This window comes from Daktulosphaira vitifoliae, unplaced genomic scaffold (assembly GCF_025091365.1).
Source record: "Daktulosphaira vitifoliae isolate Bord-2020 unplaced genomic scaffold, ASM2509136v1 Scaffold_1, whole genome shotgun sequence".
NCBI lineage: Eukaryota > Metazoa > Arthropoda > Insecta > Hemiptera > Phylloxeridae > Daktulosphaira > Daktulosphaira vitifoliae.
In genome coordinates this window covers 7508878-7519657 of record NW_026099572.1, presented here as the reverse complement: position 1 = coordinate 7519657, position 10780 = coordinate 7508878, and the positions used below count along the sequence as shown (strand labels likewise).

Sequence of the window (10780 nt, the reverse complement as noted above, 5' to 3'; positions counted from 1 at the left end):
TTAGTAAATTATTCAACTGAGTTCGTTAAAAATAATTATTAATGTAGAATTATTTTTTTGATTTGTAAACTATTCAAGGAAATCTGGTTATTCTAAGTATAGTAATATCGATAAATCAATTGTCTGTTTTTTCCAAAAAACTCTATAAAAATATTAATAACTTCTCAATTACTTTTCCAAAAGTTGTTATCAATCAGTCATTTTCTTAATTAAACCATATTCTCTTTTATAAGCTAAATTAATACATATATTTTAATTTTAAAAAATAAAGTTGATGATTATTATTTTAAGAGAAATTAAGCGCTAAATACAATAACATACTTGTCAAATTCGTATTGGTAGTTTTTTTATTAATAACATTTTTGTGGCAATTATATTTTTAAAATTGAATTAATATTTTATGTATTTATTTAAATAAAATTACATTTACATTTTCTTATAATATTTTATATTTTTAGCTTCTACCTACTTGTTCGACTGATAAATGTATTTTCTGTACCAAAAACGTTATATCTAAAATTAGACGGCGCATTATATAGGCAATATAATAACATCGGTGCAAAGGTTGCGTTTTAGATCAGGAAGTTTTAATGAATGACAAAGGTCTAGTTATAAAGAAAATAGCAAGCTGATGAGATTCTTGTTGTTATAATTAATTAATGTAGTTTGAATTTATTTATAAGGTAAAATTATTAAAATTTAACGACAAACTCGAAAAGGACATAATTTTAAATCGTCTGCGTACATACTGATCATATATTATTCATGATTTCGTGCATCCCATTTGGGTGTACTATCTGAGATGACAATGCTGATAAACTCATCCAGAATTTTCATGTTATTATCATATTTTATACTTATATATTTATTGTTCGTCATAACCAAAATTCATCCAATAATTTCCTTATTTTAGCGAGTACATTTTTATTTTTCTACCTCGATCTGCATACAATATGGAATACAAATTAAACTGAAAATGTTATAGCATTCATAAAAACAAAACCATTTTTAAACAACATTATTTATATTAATTCGGGCTGAAAGGTATAACTGAGGGTATTCAAACCAAAAAAAATATATGGTTTGTCTAATAATAACCCTACGAGTATAAACTTTTATACTATGTTGAATATTAAAGCAGATGTTATGTGGAAAATAAATTAACAATAAAAGAAATTGAGCAAATATTTACAAATAATGTTAACATTCGATCACATTACACACAGTTTGTGTTTTATACGTTGTACACCAACTTGATGGTTAGATCCAACTATTATGAATTAAACTTATTAAATAAAGCACTATCTATTTTTATGCCCATGAAAGAATAAGAATTTTGTCAATACTTCAAAATACTAAAATAATTCACTTCGTATATCGAAGTGCATTTTAAATTTACTAAATTCAATAAGATTGATGTGTAAAGTGGATGTGATAACTAAGCCTACAGTACTTCGTCGATTATTATTCACTAGACCATAAGTGCTGACAAAAGGAAAGCAATATTTACCCAACAGACAATTGTTTATTTACGGAGTATTTCTAAAGATCCGCTTCAACTTATTAGCATTTTATTAGTGTGTACATTCTCGTCGTAGCTATTTTGAATTATTTATAGTATGCTAAACTGAATCGGTACAGAGGAATAATACCCACCAAATTAATAAAGCAATGAACCGAGTTTAAACGTTTAAGAAATAGCAAAAATAAACAATATTAACATTTAAATAACCAAAAAGTACTTAAAGTCAAGACTAAAATGTAGACTTCTGATCTTAATCATGTATAGTAGGCAGAAAATTAACATTGTTATAAAATATTTCTCAATAATAAATAAATGTAATTTTAAAGTTATCCAAAAAAAACTACGCATTATTATTACCTTGGCATCCAAATACATTTAAAATCGTCACATACAAATCAAAACTACAGTAAAAATTAATGAATCAATTATTAATCAATCAAATTTAAATTTGCAACAATGCACTTTAATTCAACAAGATCCTTGACAAATATCTATAAAAATGGTTTATAAAATATAAATATTCATTTAGATATATAAATGTTTAATATAATCATCTTTTTGGTAATTTAAAAATTATAACTCATTAAATAAACTTTAAAAATAGTAAAAAGTCTAATTAACTTTTAACTTGATCCCTATTCAACTTGAATTTTTTGTAAATTATAAAAGAGAAATAGTAATTAAGTAGACAATTACTTGGCAATGTGAGTATCAAAAAAGTTATGTTATAATTTCGCGTCTCCCTCGGACAAGCATTGACCCAGCTCGGCCATCCGTATGGCACGGTCATTCAATATAACGGTTACTTGCTGTTTGAACTCAGGATACTTATCTAAAGTAAGTCTAAAAGCCGACTCAGCTAACGAGAAAAGTGTACAATAAGTTTCAGCACGCACTGTCACTGGACGGCGGGCCCCAGGAGCCCACAAACACGTTTCTCCAAAATAACTACCATCACTTAAAGTGGCGACCACCTGCTGCCCACTGGATATCATCACTTCCACAACTCCTTCTTCCACAAAATACATCTTGGAAGCTATTGTGCCCTCACGTATGATTGTATCACCTAAAATAAAAAACTAATATTGTTATAACTATTTGCGAATAATTTTTTACTAACTTTTTAAACAAATATGCTATAATTATTATTTGAAAATAATATATACTTGACTAGTTAAAAATTTTTGAGTAATTGGTCTTTTAACCAACCAAATAAAAAGCTCAAAGCATAACATTTTTCTACGACTTTAATTATGTAAAACTATTGGTTAATAAATGTTAATGTTCGAGTAGTTTCGAACATATAACATTTACTTTATAATAAAAAAAATTCTTCTTCTTCCTCGCCTTAATCCCAGCTACTTGGGGTCTGCCACCCTTATCCAAAACTTCCATTTGACACGATCTCCCACATCATCTATGCTCACATCAGCTGTCCTCAAATCGTATTCAATATCATTCTCCATCTCTTTTTTTGGTCTTCCTCTGCCTCTTCTTCCTTCAACATTTATTTCTATAACTGTTCTTACGGCTTCCGATTCTTCTCTCCTCATAACATGACCAAACCATCTAAGCCTAATTTCTCTCATATTATCCACGATTGACGCTACACCTAACCACCATCTTATATGCTCGTTCATTATTCTATCCTTTCTAGCCACTCCACTCATCCATCTTAGCATTCTCATCTCTACTTATAATAAAAAAAAGTATAAATAAAAAAGTTGACACTATTCTAATGAAAATTCAAATCGGTCACACCAAGTACACTCATATATACTTACTAGAAAAACAGAAACGCCCCATTATACAATAATCATAAAAAAAATTGAATGAAATAACAACAATTTACTATGCAAATGAAAAGAAGCTCTCGAATAGAAAAATGAACTGGAACTAATAAACTTTTTAAATTTAAAGCTTCGATGCAACGCTAAAAGGTATTAATTTTACTATGATGCGTTTTTTTTTTTTTTTTGTGTCTGTTACCACTTTTTCTCAGCTCTCACCGAACCAATTTCTTTCAACGATACGTCAAAAGATCACAAATCGTATCTAGTCGAAGACATTACCCTCAAAAATTTAAAACATTTCCGTCGTTCCCCGTAAATAGGGGAAATCTCCAAATAAATTACAAATTGAAAAATCGCTAATTTTCGATATTTTTCAATTTTTTTACTTAAAACTGCCATAACATTTTAAAAAATGACCAAATCAATATAAAAATTTTTTTTAAAGATTAATGAGGTATTTACCTATTATTTTGTATATTTTTTTTATAAATCTGACCCTTTACCTGCCCACAGGGGGAATTCAAAATGACAACTTTTTCAACTTAACTTTTGAAAGTGTTCCGGATACTCTGACACTTTTATACATATCTTAAATTAAATATAATGTAATATACTTTAATATAAAAAAAAAATGTTCGGACTTTATTTTGTCTACACGGTGAAAATAGTTACCGAATGCTATTTTTGTGTGAAAATTCTTAATTTTATTTTTTACATTTTTAACTTTATAATTCTATAACTTATTGAAAAGTGTATGGATCAACACAATTTTTTATGAGAAATAATATTTTTTAATAATCCCTTTTTCATTCAGGATATAAATAAGGAAATAGAAAATCATGTAGCTTTTGGAATAATACACCAATTTTTTAAAATTAAACACTATCTAAAGATTTGCATCAAAGCGTTTTTTATGATAATGATTTTAATCACTGTCAGATATCATTGTACTTGACTCAACTGTGCCACGACCCCCCTGTGCTAGGTTTTTTTGTTTTATGTTTATCGTTACATTTTATCAACACTCACCGGACCGATTTCTTTCAACAATACATTAAAACATCACAAATCGTATCAAGTTGAAGACATTTCCTTAAAAATTGAAAATTTTCCCCTCATTTCCTGTAAACGGAGGAAATTTCTTTAAAAATTACAATTTTTAAAATCGGTAAATTTTAACATATTTTTTTTTTTCTTAAAAGTGCCATAACTTTTTCAAAAATTCAGAAATAAAAGTAATTTTTTTTTATATAGAAACTTTTTTATATAAAGATTACCGTTTCATATGATATAATTTTTTTTTCAACATCTAATCTATTACCTATCCAGAAAAGAATATTTAAAATATCAACTTTTTCACAAAAGTCAATTTGCTTTTGGAATAATCCACCAATTTCTTAAAATTAAATATTACCTACAGATTTGCATCGTACTTTTTTGAAGGATTTCCATCATTTACGGAAACGAGGAATAAATTTTCAATTTTTGAGAGTAATGTCTTTAACCAGATACGATTTGTGATATTTTGACGTATCTTTGAGAAAAATCGGTCAAGTGAGAGCTGAGAAAAAGTAGTGACTGTCCTCAAAAAAGAATATTAATAATAAAAATGAATACATAAACACATCACGGTAAAATTAATACTTTCTCGGCTTCGCATCTAGACTAAAAATTAATTTCATACAGCAAAAATTTGGGAACTCACAATTTTACTATATAATTTTTTGTTGGAATTAATATCTTAATCAGTTTCCTTATTAGCAAGAGGTATTTTATGATAACCATAGTTGGCGTTATTAAAACATAACTGCGTTATAAATAACATCATTGCATACATAAAAATATGTTAATATATATCAATTACCATTGAGCCTATTCAATATGTTGTAACGTATGCTCATATTATGTTTTGTACTTTCTTTATGTAAAAATGACGAATAATGACATCTAAAATTTAACAAGAAATAAATAATATTTATTCTTATACACAATGTACTACAAGTTTTACTTTTTTTTTTTAATTTTATCTATAATCTTAAACATAGACGCAAATTTAGGAAGGGCTAGAGATCATTAAATTCCTCAAAATTTACTATAATTATTCAGAATTTTTTTATAAATGTATGTACAATTATATATATCTATTTATAACGTTTTATAAGTCCATTATGAGTCGAAGTGGCTCCCCCAAAAGGAGGATATTTCTTATACATTGATACTCCAAGACGGGTAGTTAGTCCGAACCGGAGAAAGGGATGACGACTCCAATTACCGAACTGAACTCTCGCTCGACTAATGAAGCCACTCGTGATTGAGTTTCCAACCCAAAGCAGTGCACGTCAAGTAATGCCGCGTTAACGACCAGGCCACACCATCCCTCAACAATTATACATGAATATATACAATTTTTTTTCATTTTTAGGGAGATTGCGGCTAATTTTGAGAGTTTAAAAATCTCGAGTTCTTCCTGAATTTGCAATATTAAAATTGAATTTATAAATTTGAATATAATATTTAATTAATTGGACTAAAATCGGGAAATTGACATTTATTTAGAAATCGTAATTGGGTCGTATATTAAATTTATCATTTATTATATTTAATTAATGTTTAACTATATAAAACTAGATACTATTTATTTAACAGTTCGAACTAGATTATGATAGTTGTGTAAACAGCACATTGATTTGTCCGATTATAGTTTATATAATTATTTTAAATAACTAAATTATTTTTTTCCGTAATTATAATTATTTAAATAGATAGTATAAGCCTAAATAAATATTAAAATTAGTTTATAAAAGATTTAATTTTATTTGATTAATCGTTATTAATTTCAATTTACTACTTCTTTTGATAATTCTTAATAACATCATGATAAGGCAATTGTAAAAAAACTTATGAATGTAACTTGGCTATACATAAAAACATGGCTATTTATATTCACATATTTGAATATTATTCATATTGACAGTAAATAGGGTTTATATGTCTTGAGTAAAATGCATTTATAATTAATGAAATTTTTTAATGTTATACAATTTATAAAGTAAAAATGAGCCTTAATGTACTTTCTATTATAATTAAACTTTCTAACGATGGGTCTGTTATGCATTCCGCTATTAGTTAAATATCGCAATAATTTATACAATACAAAATGATTGTCGCACAATCAAATATAACACTAAAACTATGAACGTATTTGTTAAAATTACAATGGACCGTATCACTTTAAATGCACATTAATTTTGCAAGACATTCGAAACACATAATGTACGTAAACTGACGTAGTATAATAATAACAATATTTGTTTACTGAAATCGGACAATAAATGGGGCCAAAGGGAAATAGTAGTTGTCGACGGATAATGAATGTATAGTACTTCCATTTGCCTAATTACACTACTCTAACTGCTACTATAATGTTCAGTATACCGCAATGTGATGACTTCAAAAATAACTATTACATTTTAGAGTATGAAAATGAAATGCACTTTCATATTGAAAATGTACACTGAAAAAACTACGATGTTTGAATTTAATAAACCCGTTTTGTTAATTGTCAAATTGTAACAGTTAAACTGTCATATGTATCAATGTGTATGCTTAATGTAACTTAGTGATTTGCTGATAATAGAAATGAGATTTTGTTAAACGCTGTTTTGTTATGCATATTTACTACGTTGTTAAAAAAAATACTTATCATTCAGTTACCATAACAATATAATACAATTTTTAGTATAGTTAACTAAAATAATGAAAATAAAATGATTATTGTTCAGTTATATATATATATATATATATATATATATATATATGTGTGTGTGTGTAGTTGTTTTATTGAAACTACAGAATAAATAACTGTTGGTTTTATTAAATAACTTATTACACCCAAATGAAACACATTATATCCCATTAATACATTTGCTTGGAAATACATGCTTTTTAGCGTTGTCTGCAACGTATTTTGTAAAGATAACACTTTTTAGTTACAGTGGAATAATATCCGTTTGACCAACTCTATAGTAGTAATAGTCACTATCATTTTGTACCGTCAACAATACAGTTCGATAAAATGTTTTTGATTCCGGACAATGGTAACTAGATGCGAAGTATCATTACTGTTATACTTCACTCAGATATTATTTTTTTTTTCATAAGGTTGCATTAATATTAATAATTTGTCAAACTAGTTTGTAAGATATTTATTTTTAATGAATTTATATACAATATTTTTTTTAAATATCTATGTATTTTTTAGAAATATTATTAATATTAGTTAAATTAATAAAAAATATTGAATAAAATTAGATTTGAAATATGTAAAATGGTATTTAATTTCATTGATTACTTTTGTGTATTTTTTATAAATATTCAGTAAAATATGTCTTAATGAAATAAAAAAATTGAATAATATTTCATATAATGTTATCACTTAGTTACCTCAGTTACCTTTTATTTAATAAGACAACAACAAATTTTATTTGGTTAATTAATTTGGTAAATCGAACAAAATAAAATTATTATTGTTACCATACGAGATCATATACCTACAGCAAAAGAGTACAGTAAAAATGACATAAAATTTAATAATTGTGAAAGTACAGCTATGTAAATTCCACAAAAATGATTCACCCTCAACTAACACAACAGTTGCGACAACAAAACGTTTTGTAATGCTAAATTGTTTTTAACAAATCGTCTTGTTTGCAACAAACAATGATTTTTATTGTGAGTACCAAAATTAGTACATAATATTAAATATTTGTCTGCTATTTTTATACATTTTTTGTTCCCGTAACAAAATGCAGACAGCAAAATTCGCTTTGTACCGATAACAAAACATACTGCTGTCACTGATTTAACAGAATTTTTTTTTTCAGTATATATTATGTTTAAATCTTAAAACATTATTCACGTAAATCCTTAATTATTTGAATGGTAGCAATTATTCTTAAAACACTTGACCAGAATAACAAAATATTAAAATTGTTACATCAAAAATTTTAACATTTATCTTGTGAAAACGTTAAAACAGTTTATTTATATTTTAAAAAGGTTTTATTTAAAAAAATATATATGTTTTTTAATAACGCTGCGTAATAAATGTGATCTAAAGTCATCAAGTTAACAATTGTTCTTAATAAAATTTATACACTTTCTAGGTTTCATTATTTCGATTAACTTCAAATTCTATTAAATTAAATATTTTATTCCTATATAAAATGTATCAAATTTTTTTTTTTTTATTGACAATGAAAAATGTTAAGAAAAACATATTCATATGAATCATTATTGTTTCAATATTACAATTTAAATGCATTTTCTAAAGATAAAATAATTGTTTACCTTATTTACTTTTTCAAACTTTATTTGATAATCAAAGATTGTCTCTCGTTAGTATACATATAGTTGCTATCGAATGAAATCTGAATTTATTCTGATTATAAAATAATATAAGCTGTTTATCACTTTCAGGATGTCAATATTTTCGTAAACAACAAATTATTTTGAATTTTTCCAACTCACAAAGGGTTGCTTTTTTTTTAATGTTTACTAGTTTCTGTTGTTTTTTTGCGCCCTTTTTTTTTTTTTTTTGTATAACCTTTGCATTCTTTTGTTAACAACGTACTAAGCCAGCTCTTTTCTGACTTCCAAGCATCCATTAGTTATACGTTTCCCTGATATTTTTAACTTAAAAACCGTTAAATAGTGTACTCAAACATTGATTTACTGACTAAAATACTTGTTTGTTTAAATACAACTAGTTTGATCTTAAAACACTATCCTATCTATACTAGTTAGAAATAATCTATACTGACAATTTTATTTACCTGATTGAAACATTTCAAATTCTAGACAGTCGATTATATCAGTAAGGAAATTCGTATCAGCGTTTTGAAACAGAGGTAATGACTTAACGAGCCTTCTACAATTATGATTCCGGACATCCTGAAAAAAAAATGTCCATAATAAATTTAAAATATTAATTTTTACAGTTCTTGTTTAAATTAATTTTCCATAAACTCTGATTCAAACAAATACCTCGCGCAATTTGTCAGAGACTTCTTGAAGAATCCATTTCTCATTGAAAAACTTCCCTTGATATTTATGCTCAAAAAATTCTGTAATTTTCTTACGCATGTCTAAAGGTAAACGCCTGTAGGACATATACTCTTCCACTTGTTTAACCTTAAACATTTTAATGAAATAAAAATTAGTGAAATAATTCTAAAAAAAAAATCCTATTCGAATTTTTATTTTTATTTACTTTTTCTCGGTATTGTCGCCGGGAAGAATCCAAACTCTGAATGAGATTAGTAGCATGCCCTAAAAATAGTGCATAGCAAGTAGCTCCACTAATCATTGACAACATAGTCAGCCACATATCAGTCAATGATTGTGGTGGAAACAAACCGTATCCAATGCATAACATATGCGACATAGCTTTAAAGAGTGACCATGAATATTGTTCTGCCCAGTCTGCACCCTTTTAAAAAATTACAAACATAATATTCAGAAACAAGTTTTTTTCGCATTTTATAGACTGTAAAAATGTTGATTTTTTCTAAATATGAGTTTCTGAAGTTTTTGTAGACATAATTTTAAATAAAATTCAAGAATTTGGAATCATATTAAAAAATTACCGTTTTTAACAATATAAGATAACCATCGTATGCAAAAATATTCAAATATTTAATATAAAATTAAATATTAATAACATTTATTTGACAAATATTCGTAAAAAAGGCATTTCTTTTCCAAGAAAATTAATCTAAATCCAAATCTAAGTGAACTTGATCGCTTCCAGAAGTCTTTACATAATATTTTTAGATTCAACAAAATTAATCTCAAATGTTAAGTCAAAATCAAAGCTATGATATTTAAAAAAATTAAAAGTTTAGTTAATTTAACTTTTGTTTATACATTAATACATGTATAACAAGTAACTTATCGTGGGACAATCGTTAAGTAACATTAACTTGATAAGTAATTTTAGATTTTTTAATAAGTTAAATTAGTGTATAGTAACTAAGATTCACAGGTTATTAAGTTTTATACCGATATGAAATAATTTTTTTCCAAAACATTTAAAATGTTGATAAAAATATATGGATTTTACCTAATATAAGTTTGACTTATAATAACTGTTTTGAATTAAACTATTTAAATTTTTTTTTAGTGTTACTATACAATTAAAAAAAAATAATTTTACTATAGTTATGGTAAATAATTAGAATTTATATTTCCTAAAAAATTACCGTTAATATGTACAACAAAATTTCTACTAGTTAACTTAAGTTTATAAATTATTATTTTTTAAGTAAATAATAATTTAACTGAGATAACAATTAAAACTTAGTAGCTTATTATTTAAAACTTAATAGGATTTCTTTGTAACTTCACTTATCAAGTTATAAAAAATAATTAACTTCCCCGGCCTTAGTTAAAATACATAATT

The 10780-nt window shown here is 25.8% G+C and overlaps 1 protein-coding gene across 3 annotated transcripts in view; it reads right to left on the bottom strand.

The window, feature by feature from the left end:
- Positions 1-1901: 1901 nt before the first annotated feature.
- LOC126894970 (potassium/sodium hyperpolarization-activated cyclic nucleotide-gated channel 1) overlaps positions 1902-10780 on the bottom strand; it is a 29001-nt gene continuing 20122 nt past the window's right edge. The window contains exons 7-10 of one of the 3 annotated variants that reach the window (XM_050666360.1): positions 9590-9808; positions 9364-9510; positions 9153-9270; positions 1902-2591 (exon numbers count right to left, since the gene is read on the bottom strand). In XM_050666360.1, the coding sequence (XP_050522317.1) occupies positions 2251-2591; positions 9153-9270; positions 9364-9510; positions 9590-9808 (825 nt within the window). In that variant the 3' untranslated portion in view covers positions 1902-2250. Of the gene's footprint in view, positions 2592-5177; positions 5266-9152; positions 9271-9363; positions 9511-9589; positions 9809-10780 lie in introns of those variants that run through there. The other 2 variants (XM_050666361.1, XM_050666362.1) reach the window with 2 other exon arrangements.